Raw genomic sequence first — 18,197 nt, 5'->3', positions numbered from 1 at the left:
TCATCGGCTCATATTTCTGTCAGTGTCATCAGGGATACAGCGGAGACGGACACGCCTGCTACGGTCAGAAACACAGTGATGCTCTTATGACAGTACATGATGTGTTTGTTTTGTGTTCACATGTGTTGTGTGTGTTTGCATGTTTAGATGTAGACGAGTGTGCTCAGGATAATGGACTCTGTGAACACAACTGCACAAATGAATTGGGAACATACAGCTGCCAATGTACTACAGGATACACACTTACACATGACCTACACAACTGTACAGGTAAACAAACATGTCAAATACACTACTGACCTCACACACACAGCACTCAACAATGATGTAATGTCACCTTGAGAATCTTTCACTTTTCACAGACGTGGACGAGTGTGCGCGCAATAATGACACATGTGAACAGTTCTGTACGAACACGCGTGGATCATTCCTGTGCTCCTGTCGCCATGGATACCAGCTACACATAGATGGACACAGCTGTGTGGGTGAGTGTGTGTGACATTGACATTAAACAGTCAGTGTTCGAGGTCACAGTGGAAATTCAATGTGTGTGTGTTAGACATCGACGAGTGTAAACTACAGAACGGAGGCTGTTCTCATGAGTGCACAAATACCCCCGGAGGACACGCGTGTCACTGTCCTTCTCCTCTGCTTCTGGACCACCGCAACACCGCATGTGTCAGTACGTAGTTTTTCATACTGTGTGTGAATAGGGTGTGATGTTGAGTTAATGGTGTGTATGAGACATGTGCGTGTTTTGTCGTGGTCAGATGTGACCTCGTGTGCTCTGAGGAACGGTGGATGTGATCATATCTGCTCACTGGCTCAGGCGGCCATGTTCAGTGCAGCTGCAAAGCAGGATGGGACTTGAGCTCGGACCAAAGATCCTGCGTCGGTAAAACACACAAGGAACTGAGTTACAGATGTGCAGTTGTGTGTCACAGGCCTGAAACATTCAGGTGCGATTACGGTATCGTCTTTGTCTGTTCTCTGCAGATGTGGATGAGTGTTTGGGTTTTAATGGAGGATGTGAACAGGTGTGTGTGAATGACGAAGGGGCTTTTACCTGTGGCTGTCACTCAGGGTTTGAGTTGCGTAAAGATGAGCCCACGAAATGCCAACGTGAGTCCCAGATACCATTACATACACACTCTTTTACAAACACGCACACAGATTTATATACACTCACTGATTCGTACACATTGATTCATACATACAGACAGAAATATAGGAAATCTATTTTTTGTTCCATTATGTTTCTCTCGCTGTCTTCATTGTTTCCAGCGTTGTGTGATCCTGCCTGTCAGAATTCAGGAGTGTGTGTCTCTCCAAACACATGTGACTGTCCGCCCGGTTACCCTGGGCCGGGATGCTCAGGTAAAGTGACGTGTTTGTTTCAGATGGATTTTAAATCTTATGATTTGAATCTTGTAATATCATGATCTGATATTCAGTTGTGTGTTAATAAACTGGACATCAATGCTGTGGAAGTCCTGGCAGTGTCCTCATTCAGTTAAATAATGTTGTGTATGTGTGTTATACAGCCATGTGTTCTCCCCCCTGCGCTCATGGAGGTTCATGTATGAGGTGGAACATCTGCTTGTGTCCCCAAGGCTGGACGGGTGACGGCTGCCACACAGGTGACCAGACCGTACATACACACACACACGCAGTGTGACATTGATTTAATCTTGTTGTGTGTTTTTCTCAGCGGTGTGTGATCTGCCGTGTGGTAATGGTGGACGATGTGTCGCTCCAAACGCCTGTCAGTGTCCCTCAGACTACACCGGACCTCAGTGTCTCGTTCGTGAGTGTGTGTGTGTGTGTGTCACATTATTTCTGTGAATGAGGATCTCACACCCGTGTGTGTTTGTGTGTAGCTCTCTGCTCTCCTCCCTGTGTTAATGGTGGCAGGTGTGTGGACATCAACACCTGCAGCTGTTTGGACGGTTGGGAAGGCGCTCGCTGTCAGATAGGTGAGCACACAAACACAAAACGTACCATTGATTTAACACAGGTGCGATGACGGTACATGAGCACACAAAAGTAAACAAACATATCATTTCATCTTGTTATGAACCATTTCTCTTTTCATGTCATGTTTAGCTAAACTTGCCACACAGGCACATTTTTGTGTTTTCTTCCTCAGAACCCGTCAGATGTGTGCCGTCATGTAAGAACGGTGGAGTGTGTGTTGGCCTGAACAGATGCCAGTGTGTGGACGGATTCACAGGACACCTCTGTGAGACAGGCACGTGACTGAATGACATCACTACATTAGAGTTTCATGTGGTCATGTTCCCTATGGCATTCATGACATTAGACCTGCACGATTTATCGCGATTCCCATTTATATCGTGATTGAATCGATGTGAAATCGTAAAGGCTGGGATTATGTTTTATGCGCAGCTTGTTTGTAAAGTACGGCTCTGTGATAAGTGTGAAATACTGCTCCATCTGAAAGCTCTGCGCATTTGAGTCGCTTAAAACACCCATCAAACATCATCATAATAAATATACTTTATTATCATGAATGCCTAATGCAGATATCCTGTTTATACGTGTGGTACTCTTTCTATAAGTGTTGGAGATTCTGTGAGAGCGCCCTCTGGCTAACTGCGCATAAAACATTGCAGCCAACCATAATGAGTATTTATGACGTCTAAATAATGCGATTAAGATCATAATTGCAGTAACATATGTGGCGTACAGCGATTTTAATGGCAATAATGATAATGGCATTTATGAAGGCGTTTAGCATTTAATGTAAATATATTAAAACGATAGCCAGTAAAAAAACACCTGTTGTACTCGAGAGCATCGTTTGTACTCTGTATTATAGCAAATAATCTGACTAATAAAACTTTCATGTGTTCTCATGTCCTGTAAACATGTTACTGAGATTAAGTCATTACTCTGATAATTGTAAATAATCGCATTATGGTGCGCGTGTAAACGTAGTCATTGACCATGACTCCATTTATTAATCATTTGTTCACCATTACATCACTAAATCACAGTGACATCACAATTGATTTTTCATGTTGTCATGTCTCATTACATAATTAATTCTTCATGACAATATATTTTATTATTGTAAATCAGTTAGGGTTAGGTATGTATGATGATGTATGATGATATGTATATAAACAAGTGTGTGTGTGTGTGTGTGTAGCTGTCATCACACCATGTGTCCCGCCCTGCCATCACGGAGCCTCCTGTGGTCCTCACAACACCTGTGTTTGCTCGAAGGGAACCAGCGGCTTACGATGTGAGAAACTGTAAGGAAACACACACACGCACGCACACAGACAGGAAGTGACGTGTGATCCTAATTCACTAAACATGTGGTGACACTCTGTCATCGTGTCATTCAGCACGTGTCCTGTGGTGACTGTGGTGGTTAGTATGGCTCGTGCGGTGCGTAAAGGCTTCAGAGAGAGCTTTGTGGACCGCTGCGGACCCCTCGGTGTCCAACTCTGCACTAAATACAGGTAACAAACCACACAAAAACACGTCAAGGTCATTTTAATAAAAAGGGACGGTTCACCCAAAAATTCTGTCATCATTTACTCACCCTCAGATTGTATAAATTGATGAACTCAGAGAAAGATATTTGTAAGAATGTCAGTAAGCAAACCGATCTCACCCCCATTTACTGACATAGGAGGGAAAATAAATACTATGGCAGTCAATGGGCGATGAGATCTGTTTGGTTACGTTCGGCTGCTAACGCTATATGTTTTTATTAGTTTGTGCATTCCCTGGGTGTCGAACCCATGACCCTTTTGCACTGCAAACGCAATGCTCTACCACCGAGACACAGGAACACTGAACTTGTTCATCACTTGTATACTTCACTATTAGTTCCTCATATTCTGAATGTGCACACACGTCATGCTGGATGTTTTTTTGTTTATAGGATAAATCAGGCACGCGTGTATCTGCAGGCGTACAGGGTGGGCTACAAGATCCAGTGTGCAGACAGATGAAGAACAGGACACGACACACAAAACACACGCAGACTAACACTGTTTCTGCGTACTTTGCATCAATTCTTTAGTGCACACACACACACATTTAAAAAAATGTGTTTAATAGTTATTCTGTTTGAATGGTTTATGATTGTGTATTGTTGATTTTGCACATTGTGTATGCAAAGTGTTTTTTTATAAAACGAATAAAAATATGTTTTTGGTAGTTGTCTTTCATCTTGTTTTTGAAAACTAACATAAGATCTCTGCTTATTTGTTTTTTGCTTTTGAAAATGCTGTTAATGTACCATGATTCTGTGTTCTGTCATTCATTCTGGTTGAACTCAGAGTCCACACTGAATGAGGTAAAGCGGTGATGTCAGCAGTGAGGAGAGAGAACACAAGTGTATGTGTGTGTATGTGATCTCAGGACACAGAATAAGAATCATGTCTGCTGTGAGGAAGACGACCAGACAACCGTCACCTGATGAAGAACTACACGAGCTGGCTGAAACCATCACACACCAGCTCAAACAGGTGACACGCACGAACTGGCATAGAAAATTATAACAATAAAATATTGTCAAAACTTCTACAGTGTGAAATCCTGTTCATCATATACAATTATATACGTAGACATTTATAGACGGTAATTTCCAGTGTAATGTTTTATTATAAAGTACTGACATGAAGGGGGAAAAGATTTTCAAATGTGTTAAGGTATTAGATTTTATTGTGCCGTCTAAGGTTACGTCAAGCGCTGAGATTAAACTGGGACTTTAGAAAGATGACAATGTTTACAGTTTTACATTTTTATGTCACGCATGAAAAGAGAATGCTGAATTTATTACTCCTTTCAACTATCAATGACCTATTGTTAGAATGAAATATAAGATTTACAGTATTGTTATGTAAGAGATAATGTACAGAGAGCCGGTTGTTATGTCAGAATAATCCACTTCAGTGCGATCAGGATGTGAAGCGGAGGGTCTTGTGTCTCACTGAAGGGGTTTATTTCATGATAACAGACGGCTGCTTGAACATTATCCCTCGTATAACACGACTACTGACCACATGAGGAAACACTGGACATGAAATGTGAATCAGAAATATTTGATTAGCTCATTTTAACCGAATGCAGAACTTCTGTGAGGAAAAGACGTTTACTTTTGGTGAGAAATGACGTTCAAACATCACAAACAGGCAATTCCGTTTAATCATTTGTAAATATAATGTCATATATGTTATTAAAAGACATACAAAAATATACAAACACAATTTATTTCATTTGTCAAAAAACAACAATTTGATGCATCCGGGTAACCGTGTGTTATTAGTTTTGAGAGGTTGTTATCTGGGAATAACGACTCTGCAAATGTTGCGTAATAATATGGTATATGACATATTGAGATAGATGTATGAATAACATTAAATCAGAACATTCAGACTGTCATTAATAAAGTCACACATGTGCCGTGTGTTCATTATATTATTTGATTCTCAGTTTTATTTTACAGTGTTATTCTCACGGGTTCAAAGTACACTTTGAAATAGCTGAAGCTGATAAATGAACTATCCGTCAGTAAATGATTTTTATGCCTGACACTCTCATGTTCTACAGCTGTTTCTGAAACTCTACAAGAGATCACTGCACTCTTACAAATGAAGGTGCTTCACAATGCCATAGAGAACCTTTGACATCCAAGGAACCTTCCTGTCTCACAAAAGGTTCTTTGTGGCGAAAAAATGTTCTTCAGATTAAAAGGTAAAGAATGAGATGGTTCTTTAAAGGACCTTTGACTAAATGGACTTCTATGACATCGCAGTGAAGAACCTTTTAAGCACCTTTATTTTAAAGAGTGTGAGGTCTTTTTCTCACAACGAAACATCCGAGAGGAGACTTGTTCAAAGTCTTCATTAACATGTGTCCAGGGGGAGATACAGTTGTGATTATAGACTGAACAAATATGAAATTTCTTAATGAAACATAATACAAACATCATATATGAAACATAATACAACACTGTTAAAATTAAAAGTGGACTTAACTTAAAATTTTAAGGCAACTCGCTGCTCAGCTTTTTGAGTTTACTCAACTTTTGGTGAAGTATTCCAGTAATGTCACATGACTATCAATTGAAAACAACTTTAAATAAATATGCAACAATCACATTTCTGAGTTCACTCAATTATGGACCCAACTCAATAGACGATGTTTTATATAACGTTAATATAGAATGATTCTATTATTATATACTCACTCTATTTAAGTTTTGCTTAAGATGTTTGTGTCAATTGACGTCATTGTGTCATTTACTTTAAACCTCAACACTGAGCACATGAGCTTCAATCATGTTAACACCATCATATGCTTAAAAAAGCAACTCTACATACTAAAGGTAACTTATAATGACAACAAAAACAACAAATATAGCCAGCAAACACCAAAATAACAATCATTTGAATCATTTTAATGCATGCTGGGAACTTTCAAACACTAGAATATTTTTTGAGATTACACAGTTTGGAAAGTTGGCTTTGGACGATCACTTAGATATCTGAGTACAAAAGAATCTTTGTTGGTGACGCATTTAGACTCATTTTCTTCAGAGAACTCTTATAAAGTTTTTTTACTCTTTTTTTTCTTCTTTTACAAAACATTACTTTGTTGAAGTTACTTTATTACCTTAGTTGTACTTTTTACAGTGAATTATAATATGCTTTTTAAAACCGTGGAGGTCTCACGTCTTGATTTTCAGGGTCTGAGCGTGAGCCGGTTGTTTAATAAAGTTCTGGATGTGAGTTCTGGTGACATTCACAGCGCTGGAGTGAAGCCCATCACCTTCATCAGACAGGTTCTGTCATCATGAGTTCTTCATTTGTGTTTTACAAATTGTTCTGGATTTTATTTCCGTTGTAAGTTATAACTTTCTGCTAGCAAAATAACATTTGCTGTTAGTTAATGTTAACTGAGAGATTAGCCGTTAGTAGATTTGAAGTGTTAAAGGGATACATGTTGATTTCTGGATATTGAATGTCAGTAGGGGAATCATGTTGACTTCATTTATAGTGTTTGTGTCTCTTCTTTGTGTCTGTCAGGTGATCGCTGGATGTTTGTATCCCAGTCTTCTGGACGGTGATGATTTTCCTCCTGACGTTCAGTCGAGAGCACAAACGCTGCTCAGTCAGTGTGATGGAAACAGCATCGGTGAGATCCTCCAGAACCATCGAGAACATCTACATGTCATGTTTTAAGGGTTAAATATTGTGATTAAAAAAACGTTTATAACATGCGGCATGAAACGGTATTGTGACGTATACCTGCGTGAAACAACAGGCTAGTTCGACATGATGCGGCACTGCAAGATCCCACATCGGATGACATTAAAGCCACATTCAGAACATTCAGAACTTCTGAAATGATAAACAATGTAGGGCGGGACTTGATTTCATTCATAGAGATCTGATTGGATCGTTGAAAGTTGGGCTTTTCCAATAAAATGTAGTCAGATTTGTAAGCCAATTTGCATTGGAGCCCCGCCCCCCTGTGTGACCAGAAGAGAAGAGCAGTCATTTAGATGGGGGAGGAGCTTATCATTTTTGATTAAAGATTACAAGTGCAAATATATTTTTAAAATAATAATGATGTGCACGGATAAATAATATATAACAAATACTGCAACACTGTGTAAAATCAATAGAATGATGATTTTACATTTCATGCTGACTTTAAGAGGCTTAAATTCTTTTTTCAATCTCATTGATTATTGATCGACTCTCTGGTCACCTGATCGATCAGGATCATACACTGACTCGAGTGGACTCGCGTATGTGAGAAACAACGTGGCGAAGTTTCTTTCTCTGCGGGACGGTGGCATCCCGTCCAGTCCCGAGCACATCTTCATCACCTGTGGATCTCAGAGAGGTTTAATGGTGCGTTCCAGAATAATTTATTCATCATTTATGTCAAAACTTGATTCTAACCACTACAAACGTGTCCTTGATTTCATCATCAGAGTGTGATGACAATATTGTGTCAATCAGAGGGACGGAGTGCAGTTTTGATCCCAGACCCCGCCCCTCACACCCTCACCCGCATACTAGAGAGGGTGGGCTTAGTGCCGCTGCCCTATAGACTGCAAGAACAGGATGGGTGGAGCCTGGAGAGGGCGGAGCTACAACGAGTCATCCAGACCTCTAGAAAGCACTGCTGTCCACGAGCAATTTATATCAGTAACCCCGGCAACCCTACAGGTAGAGTTATAGAGAAATAAAAAGAGAAGGACATGAAGGGTCTGGAGGTGTGAATGAATGTAGATTGTTGAGGTCAAATCATCTGGATTTTAGTAAATGTGATGAGATATTCTTATTGAGATCTTCAATATAGTCGAGACAAATCTTAGCTCAGTGTGACATCTCTTCTCAAACTCTGACAGACACATTTCCGACTCTTTTCTCAAGAGAAAAATCTGAGATGCACATGAGACAAAAAACTGAAGTTCTTCATTTAATCTCATTGATATCTATGTGAAAGAATTGAGATGTTAAAGAGATCCCATGCGTGTTTGTTTTTAACTTTGATGTCACGTCATGATTACTCTTCATATAAAAATAGAAATAGAATAATTAGCATAAAGTGCAGTAAGATCTACTGTAGCTTGTGTGATATTACAGAAGCGTTTGTGTTTTATAACAGGACACATTCAGAGCAGAGAATCCATTGAGACTGTGATCCGCTTCGCCGCTGAAGAAAACCTGTTTTTACTGGTGGACGAGGAAAGTGTTTCATAATCTCATCATGTTTTGTTTTTGCCTATTTAATGAAACCACACAATTGTGGTACAGACCAGATCGCAAGATGTAAACAGAAGCTCTTCTGGTTCAATTTTCATTCATTTAATTGATTTTTAAATCGAGCATATATCATTACATCTCAAAGATATCAACAATGTGATTCAGTTGTAAATGTTCTGTTTGTTTTTATTTTGTTCAAACATTTGGAAGTTCTGGACCAGGTGTGGATCGCTTACGTCTTCTGAAGTGGTCTATTGTAATGCATGAATATTATAACATTGATTTTAATCTCTCTGTGTCTTTATTTGTTTTGCAGATTTATCAGAATACACTTTTGGTAAAAGATCAAGAGTTTGTGTCGTATAAAAGGGTTCTTGTGGAGATGGGCGACCCATATCATGATAGAGTACAAATGACCTCATTCCATTCACTGTCCAACGGCATTATGGGAGAGTATGTTATTCGTATCAATCTTTACGTGAACCTTTATGAAGCATTTATCAATGTGTTCATTAATGATAAATAAGTCATTTAAAAATGCATTATAAAGCAGTTATAACTGCATGAATAAAAGAGGGAGTGAGCCATGTTTAACTAACATGTTATAAATGCTTAATAAATGTATTTATTCATCATTTATTTGACTGGAAAGCAGTTTGATTATTATCTTGTTGCTGTTTGTAATATAGTCCGTCAGACTGGACACTGAAGGGTGTTGTGTTGTTTTTCTTACACCTGCTCACTATTTGACAGATATTACGTTTGAATCCCCCTTTTTATTCATGCGGTTATAACTGCATTATAATGCATTTGTAAATGACTTATTAATCATCAATGAACACATTTATAAATGCTTCTTAAAGGGTAACTTAATATAAAGTGTTACCAATCTTTCTTTATAACGGACTTACACTGATAAAAATGATTATAAATAATGATGCTTTTCTAATTCAGTATTAATAATGATCTTCATTTAAGGTCATGTTATAAAAGACCAATGCATAGTCTAATGGGTAAATACACTGCAGGTTAAACATGTGTGTGTGCGTGCGTGATGTAGGTGTGGTTTAAGAGCGGGCTACATGGAGTTGGTGAATGTGGATGAAGCGTTACTGTTGTACACTGAAGTAGTTCTGACGGGTGATATAAACACACCTGTGAGCGGTCAGATCGCTCTTGATGTCATGGTCGATCCGCCCCGGCCAGGAGACGCCTCCTATGATTTATACATACAGGTACATCACACCACACACCAACACACAGATCTCAGACTGAAGAATTGTTGAAAGCACAGGAGTTGTGTATTTGTGTTTTGTGTGTGTTCAGGAGGTGTTGTCCAGAATGAGCACTCTGAGGTCAAACATGTCCAGAGCTGTGAACTTCATGAATGATCTGTCAGGATTCACCTGCTCATCTGTTCAGAGCGGAATCTACATTTACCCTCACCTGAGTCTACCGCACACTGCACACACACAGGTACACACACACACACACACACTTACAGCCATGATACCAGAATATGTATAGAGAATGTGGTAACACTTTACATTAGGGTACCCTTTATAAAGCATTTATAAATGTGTTCATTAATGATTAATAAGTCAGTTTTAACCTCATGAATAAAAAGAGGGAGTGAGCCATGTTTAACTCACATGTTATAAATGCTTAATAAATGTATTTATTCATTATTTATTTAGCAGATTGATTATTATCTTGATGTTATTTGTAATATCGTCTGTCAGACTGGACACTGAAGGGTGTTGTGTTGTTATTTTTACACCTGAACACTATTTGACAGATATTTCATTAGAATCCTCCTTCTTATTCATGTAGTCATAACTGCTTTATAATGCATTTGTAAAACGTATAAATCATTTATGAACACATTTATAAATGCTTCATAAAGGTGTCACCAAGAACGTAAACAACGTGTGTGTGTGTGTGTAGAGTGCAGGGTTGTGTTACTGCAGGGGACTGCTGGAGGATCAGGGGGTGTGTGTCGGCTTGAATGAATGCAAGAATGAAGATCACACAGACTCACACACCTGCTTTTACCTCAGGTACACACACACACACACACACACACACACACACACAAACACACACAGGTACTTCAAAAAGTTATTTGATGCCATAAAGAACCTGTTTGTTATGGTGAAAAAAAGGTTCTTCAGATAATGAAGAGGTAAGAAAGAGACGGTTCTTTGAAGAACTTTTGACTGAAGGGTTCTTTTAAAGCACCTTTCATAAGATGCATGGCATTGCTGTGAAGAACCTTGATTTTTAAGAAAGAACACACTCAAGCCCCATCATTGTGTATTACAGGCTGTGTGTGATGATGTCATCAGATGATCTGGAAGATTTTCTGTGTCGCCTTCAAACTTTCCATCTTCGGTTCCTCAAAGACACTGAAAAAACTGACCTGGTCCCAGTTTTTATGACACCAGCAGCAGAACATTTCAAGGAGAAAATATTTTGATGAAACGCACACGTGTCACAAACACACTACACACTGTTATAAGATATTCATTGTGTAATACACGAGATGTTCAATAGCAGAAGTGTGTGTTCTTCAAAGAACGTTGCCTTCAATAAATACACATGAGCATATTTACAATGGTCTTCTGATTTTAAGAAAGTAGAAAACATCCACTTAATTCAAAACGAATTAAACTGTTTTAACACGGCAGATCAAACATTAAATAAAAAAATCAGCTTAATGAAATCAAAGTTCTTTCTGTTTAGAACACAATCATGATCCACCATTAAAACCAGATCTAAATGTAGAAGATGTGATGGTGTTCTATGGGTTTCCATCCATCAGGTAACCAACAGAACTCACCAGAGACCCACAGACACCATTATAGTTCCCATTATAACCATTAACCCCAGTAGAGCATCTCTGTTGCTGTCTGGTGTTGTGTCTTTAACAATCTTATCATTGATCTGGCTGCACGTTATTATTTCTTGCATGTTTTTCTCCAGAATCACAATGAGTGATGTAGACACGACACATTTGTCACGAGATCTGTCGCGTGTAATCTGTCAGATGCGGCGTGAGGGAAGGGCGAAAAACATCCAACCGCATCTGTGCCAGATTATTCACGTCATCCCGGTTAGTAACGCGGGTCGGCGCGTTCTGGACGCTTCCGTTCATCCGCGCGTTAACGTCGCTGTGGTTTGGAGTCGTGCGCGTGTGCTGTCGGTCGTCTCGCCGTTCCTCGCGCGTGTCGGTGAACGCTAACGGGGGTCCCGCGGTCCTGATGGCGGCAGCGCCCGAGGATGAGGATGCGGACCGGCGGCCCATCAGAAGAGCCCGATCCAAGAGCGACACCCCGTACCTCACCGAAACAAGACTGACCTACACACTACAGACAGGTGAGCGTGTGTGTGTGTGTGTGTGTGTGTGTATAAGAGAGAGAGAGAGTTTAGATTGCTAATACCACTGTGAGTGACATGTCAGTGTGCGCGTGTTTGCAGATGTTTGTTTCAGGTCATGTGTTCAGCATCATCTGTGTTGTGTGCTCTCACGAGAGTCCTGCTCATCTCATGACGACAGCAGCTGTGATCATCATCACATTTAAATGCTCTTATTATTCATTCACCGTCATCTTATGTCTTCCATAAAACACCGCAAGCGATGTAAGAACGTCTGAGCTTCGATAAAAACCGTGTCGAGTAATCCATATGTGACCTGGCTGTGTGAGACGTGACTGAGACACGTGGATGTTTGATGATGAGTTCTATAGCTTCTTAAAATACAAGGCAGTTAAAGAAGGTGCAGGATTACACGTCTTGTGTGTAAATGAGATTTGTTTCAAGATCTTTATTTGTCTTTATGGTTACGTTTTTTTTTACTTTTGATCTCTTAGGGTGCTGTTAAGACGTATTATTGTATTGGTGTATTTCTGGAATAGCAATGAATCAAAAAACAAATGATAAAGGCATTAGGACGTGATCATGAGTTGAAATGGTTTTGTGTTAACTAGATTTGTGCTTTTTGTGAGTGTAGAAGATGTGATGTTTATCTGTGCCAAATAGGGATGTAACGTGGCGATTCTGATCTCACTATACGATTCGCGATTCAGATCTCGCGATGCGATTGCCGATTCTGATCTCACTATACGATTCGCGATTCAGATCTCGCGATGCGATTGGCGATTCTGATCTCACTATACGATTCGCGATTCAGATCTCGCGATGCGATTGCCGATTCTGATCTCACTATACGATTCGCGATTCAGATCTCGCGATGCGATTGCCGATTCTGATCTCACTATACGATTCGCGATTCAGATCTCGCGATGCGATTGGCGATTCTGATCTCACTATACGATTCGCGATTCTGATCTCACTATACGATGCGATTGCGATTCTGATCTCACTATACGATGCGATTCGCGATTCTGATCTCACTATACGATTCGCGATTCTGATCTCACTATACGATTCGCGATTCTGATCTCACTATACGATGCGATTGCGATTCTGATCTCACTATACGATTGGCGATTCTGATCTCACTATACGATTGGCGATTCTGATCTCACTATACGATGCGATTGCGATTCTGATCTCACTATACGATGCGATTGCGATTGGTGATTCTGATCTGACTACGATGCGATTGGCGATTCTGATCTCACTATACGATGTGATTGCGATTGGTGATTCTGATCTCACTATACGATGCGATTGCGATTGGTGATTCTGATCTCACTATACGATGTGATTGGTGATTCTGATCTCACTATACGATGCGATTGGTGATTCTGATCTGACTACGATGCGATTGGCGATTCTGATCTCACTATACGATGTGATTGGTGATTCTGATCTCACTATACGATGCGATTGCCGATTCTGATCTCACTATACGATGTGATTGGTGATTCTGATCTCACTATACGATGCGATTGGTGATTCTGATCTCACTATACGATGCGATTGGCGATTCTGATCTCACTATACGATGTGATTGGTGATTCTGATCTCACTATACGATGCGATTGGCGATTCTGATCTCACTATACGATGCGATTGGCGATTCTGATCTCACTATACGATGCGATTCACGGTTCTGATCTGACTATACGATTTGCGATTCTGATCTCGCGATGCGATTGCCGATTCTGATCTGACTACGATGCGATTGGCGATTCTGATCTCACTATACGATGCGATTGGTGATTCTGATCTGACTATACGATTTGTGATTCTGATCTGACTACGATGCGATTCACGATTCTGATCTCACTATACGATTCGCGATTCTGATCTGACTACGATGCGATTGGCGATTCTGATCTCACTATACGATGTGATTGCGATTGGTGATTCTGATCTGACTATACGATGTGATTGCGATTGGTGATTCTGATCTGACTATACGATGCGATTTACGATTCTGATCTCACTATACGTTTCGCGATTCTGATCTCGTGATGCGATTGGCGATTCTGATCTGACTACGATGCGATTGGCGATTCTGATCTCACTATACGATGTGATTGCGATTGGTGATTCTGATCTGACTATACGATGCGATTCACGATTCTGATCTCACTATACGTTTCGCGATTCTGATCTCGTGATGCGATTGGCGATTCTGATCTGACTACGATGCGATTGGCGATTCTGATCTCACTATACGATGCGATTGCGATTGGCGATTCTGATCTGACTATACGATGCGATTCACGATTCTGATCTCACTATACGATTCGCGATTCTGATCTCGCGATGCGATTGGCGATTCTGATCTGACTACGATGCGATTGGCGATTCTGATCTCACTATACGATGCGATTGGTGATTCTGATCTGACTATACGTTTCGCGATTCTGATCTCGTGATGCGATTGGCGATTCTGATCTGACTACGATGCGATTGGCGATTCTGATCTCACTATACGATGCGATTGGCGATTCTGATCTCACTATACGATGCGATTGGCGATTCTGATCTCACTATACGATGCGATTGCGATTGGCGATTCTGATCTCACTATACGATGCGATTGGTGATTCTGATCTCACTATACGATGCGATTGCGATTGGTGATTCTGATCTGACTATACGATGCGATTCACGATTCTGATCTCAATATACGATTCGCGATTCTGATCTCGCGATGCGATTGGCGATTCTGATCTGACTACGATGCGTTTGGCGATTCTGATCTCACTATACGATGCGATTGGCGATTCTGATCTCACTATACGATGCGATTGGCGATTCTGATCTGACTATACGATTCGCGATTCTGATCTCACTATACGATGTGATTGGTGATTCTGATCTCACTATACGATGCGATTGGCGATTCTGATCTGACTACGATGCGATTGCCGATTCTGATCTCACTATACGATGCGATTGGTGATTCTGATCTCACTATACGATGCGATTGGCGATTCTGATCTGACTACGATGCGATTGGCGATTCTGATCTCACTATACGATGTGATTGGTGATTCTGATCTCACTATACGATGCGATTGGCGATTCTGATCTGACTACGATGCGATTGCCGATTCTGATCTCACTATACGATGTGATTGGTGATTCTGATCTCACTATACGATGCGATTGGCGATTCTGATCTGACTACGATGCGATTGGCGATTCTGATCTCACTATACGATGCGATTGGCGATTCTGATCTGACTATACGATGCGATTGGCGATTATGATCTCACTATACGATTCGCGATTCAGATTTTAGCATGGGATTTTATTCACAATTTTTTTAAAGAATGAATTGAGGCTAATTTAAAGTGAACAACTGCCCTTTATTATTTCTCTAATGTTGCATATTGTCTTATTTGATGTCAAATAACTAAATTGCAGTTTTATAACAAAAAAGAATAATACAAAAGTCTCTTTAATATAAATAAACTAAGAGTTTGTCTGTGCTTTTCCTAACTTTTACTTTTTTAAGAAATATCAGCATATCCACATTTACCAAGTTTGCAGAAAAAACAGCGGCCCCTGCTGTTCAAAACATGAAGAGCGATTCTTTTAACGTCTCAACCGATTTGAATTGTCACATATTATAATCGATTTTCAACCGGCTCACGGTGAATCCTTACATCCTTGGTGCCAAACATAATGCTCAGATGGCGTGAATGGGTTGCGAAGGTTTTTCTGAGGTGTCGCTATAGATTGTTTCTTCAGACGCTCACCTGGACTGCAGTTGGGTTAGGGTTAGGACTATAGTTGATTTGAAATGTTTTTAAAGCAGACAGAACTGTAATGATTTCCCTCAAACATTCAAATTAAAGGGAAAGTTCACCCAAAAAGGTTAATTCTGTCATGAATTACATCAAGTTGTTCCAAACCTGTATACATTTCTTTGTTCTGTTGAACACAAAGAGAGATATTTATAATGTCTGGTGTGGTCATAAACGTGGTAGTTAAAGTGCCTCAGAACTGTTTATTTTGATCAACGCAACAACAAAATATCTTTTAACATAACCAATAAATGTATACTATATATTTCAATGGTAATCAATGGTGCCCCAGAAATCTCAGTTCCTAACATTCTTCTCAATAGAACACAGAAATGAAAACAGACATTTTTGGGTGAACTATCCCTTTATTTAGAAGCAACTCAAACTTTATTTGCATCTAGGGCTGCAACGATTAGTTGACATTATTGACAACTTCAACATTAAAAAATTGTTGACAAATAATTGTGTTATCGAGTAGACGTTTGATTTCACATGTGATTTAAGGGCCCGCAATTACGTGGTTTGACCAGTTGGAGCGCTGACTACCCTTCTAGAGGCAATGCAGTACACAATATAAGAACATGCAGCTTGCCAATGCTAGCAGAGAGGTCTGGGACGATTGCCATAGAGAGATTTGTGCATCTCACGCCTGTTTCACACATGAACCCACCTGCAGTCGGTTTATTGAAAGGCACGTGTAATGTAACTGGAGTGAATCCTTACTGTGAATTTAAAATGCATCCAGAGTCACAGAGCGAGCGTTTTGCAGTGCGGGAGGAGAAACTCTCTCCTGACCCCCAAAAGGTTTATCATTTAAAATGCTCCATCTGTACCTGCATAAATGTCCCGACTGAATAAACAATAGAACCCATAGAAAATGTCATGGATTATGATAATTCAATTGGTTTTAATGGAAACTATAATGGTCTAATGTCTATTGGTACGTGATGAATTCTAATAGTGGGAATAATGCCCAAAAAATGTCCACACTAAAAAAATATTTTAATGATTCAAGTTTATATAAATTATAAGAGTATGTCAATGCCCTGCCGTATTTATAACACAGCAGCAGCAGTTTGACTATTGATGGATTTCTCCATTCAGCTGCCTCCAAGTTCACTCAAAAGATGAAATAATTGTTTTATTTATTAGTTAAAATAGGTCAAACTCAATATTTTAATGAATTGCATGAACCAAACAATCGACCAAACATTCTGATTAATCTGAGAAAATAATTATATAATTTAATATATTATACATTTTTGTAAAAGTGTCTCATTGACAAACTGAGTGAGTGAGTGAGTGAGTGAGTGAGTGAGTGAGTGAGTGAGTGAGTGAGTGAGTGTGCGAGCGAGCGAGCGAGTGAGTGAGTGAGTGTGTTTATTCCTGTGTAACTTCCTGTTTCAAACGTTTGAACAAAATACAACCAACAGAATATTTTTTACCAATTTAAAATGTTAAACAAATATCGTTTGGATTTAAGAAATAAAAACAATAAAATGTTGTTCTGGATCAGTGTTTACATCTTGTGAAGTGGTCAATACTGTATATATTAACTAAACTCTAAACTCAACTTTATTTATAAAGCACTTTTTACAATTTTCATTGTTATAAAACATGAAATATATTTACTGTAAGCATAACATTAAAGTTAGCAAAGTAAAAACAAAACAAAAAAAGTGAAAGCACACGCGCACACACAGGTTCATACACACCCATATGCATAAAAACACACACACACGCACACGCACACGCACACGCACACGCACACGCACACGCACACGCACACGCACACGCACACGCACACGCACACGCACAGGTTCATACACACCCATATGCATAAAAACACACACACACACACACACACACACACACACACACACACACACACACACACACACACACACACACAGCATGGTTATCATAGAAAGCACACATTTATGATGAAGAAACTCTAAATATTACTCAAATATTATACGGACTATAAATTCCTTTATGTAATAATAAATCAATTAATCAGAATGTTACATATGAAGTAATAGTAATAAATTATAGATTTAGATTTTAGTATTGATTTGTTTTGTGTCTTTTACCGGTTTGCAAACTTTATCTAGTCTCCATTTTACTTCATGAACATTGGTAATAGCTTACTGTATACATAGTTTAGCTATATGGTATTAGTAGGAAACGAAAT

The 18,197-nt window shown here is 39.5% G+C and overlaps 3 protein-coding genes across 4 annotated transcripts in view; all 3 read left to right on the top strand.

The window, feature by feature from the left end:
• The window catches only part of LOC306904545 (uncharacterized protein), a gene marked incomplete at its 5' end in the record, with an annotated part of 7,610 nt that extends 3,411 nt beyond the window's left edge, over nt 1-4,199 (top strand). The window contains 15 exon segments of the mRNA XM_079474534.1: nt 1-63; nt 148-270; nt 363-485; nt 560-682; nt 771-818; nt 821-895; nt 997-1,122; nt 1,285-1,377; nt 1,545-1,640; nt 1,712-1,807; nt 1,881-1,976; nt 2,150-2,251; nt 3,176-3,281; nt 3,378-3,494; nt 3,923-4,199. Of these exon segments, the coding sequence (XP_079330660.1) occupies nt 1-63; nt 148-270; nt 363-485; nt 560-682; nt 771-818; nt 821-895; nt 997-1,122; nt 1,285-1,377; nt 1,545-1,640; nt 1,712-1,807; nt 1,881-1,976; nt 2,150-2,251; nt 3,176-3,281; nt 3,378-3,494; nt 3,923-3,992 (1,457 nt within the window). The 3' untranslated portion in view covers nt 3,993-4,199.
• Nucleotides 4,200-4,421: 222 nt separating this feature from the next.
• gptl (glutamic--pyruvic transaminase-like) lies at nt 4,422-12,012 on the top strand (the record flags this gene model as incomplete). The annotated part of the gene is made up of 11 exons (XM_079474533.1): nt 4,422-4,511; nt 6,734-6,829; nt 7,074-7,182; nt 7,774-7,907; nt 7,991-8,228; nt 8,671-8,750; nt 9,085-9,221; nt 9,829-10,003; nt 10,095-10,244; nt 10,716-10,828; nt 11,754-12,012. 11 exons carry the CDS (start codon nt 4,422-4,424, stop codon nt 12,010-12,012), a joined length of 1,581 nt encoding a protein of 526 aa, XP_079330659.1.
• Nucleotides 11,802-18,197, top strand: part of phactr1 (phosphatase and actin regulator 1) — a 17,685-nt gene continuing 11,289 nt past the window's right edge. The window contains exon 1 of one of the 2 annotated variants that reach the window (XM_079475597.1): nt 11,802-12,146. In XM_079475597.1, coding sequence (XP_079331723.1) covers nt 12,032-12,146 — 115 coding nt within the window. In that variant the 5' untranslated portion in view covers nt 11,802-12,031. The remainder of the gene's footprint in view (nt 12,147-18,197) is intronic. The other variant, XM_079475600.1, reaches the window with a different exon arrangement.

This window comes from Barbatula barbatula (assembly GCF_947034865.1).
Source record: "Barbatula barbatula genome assembly, chromosome: 15".
In the NCBI taxonomy this organism is placed as follows: Eukaryota; Metazoa; Chordata; class Actinopteri; order Cypriniformes; family Nemacheilidae; genus Barbatula; species Barbatula barbatula.
Note: the sequence above shows the minus strand (reverse complement) of the source record. Positions and strands in the feature narration are given on the sequence as shown.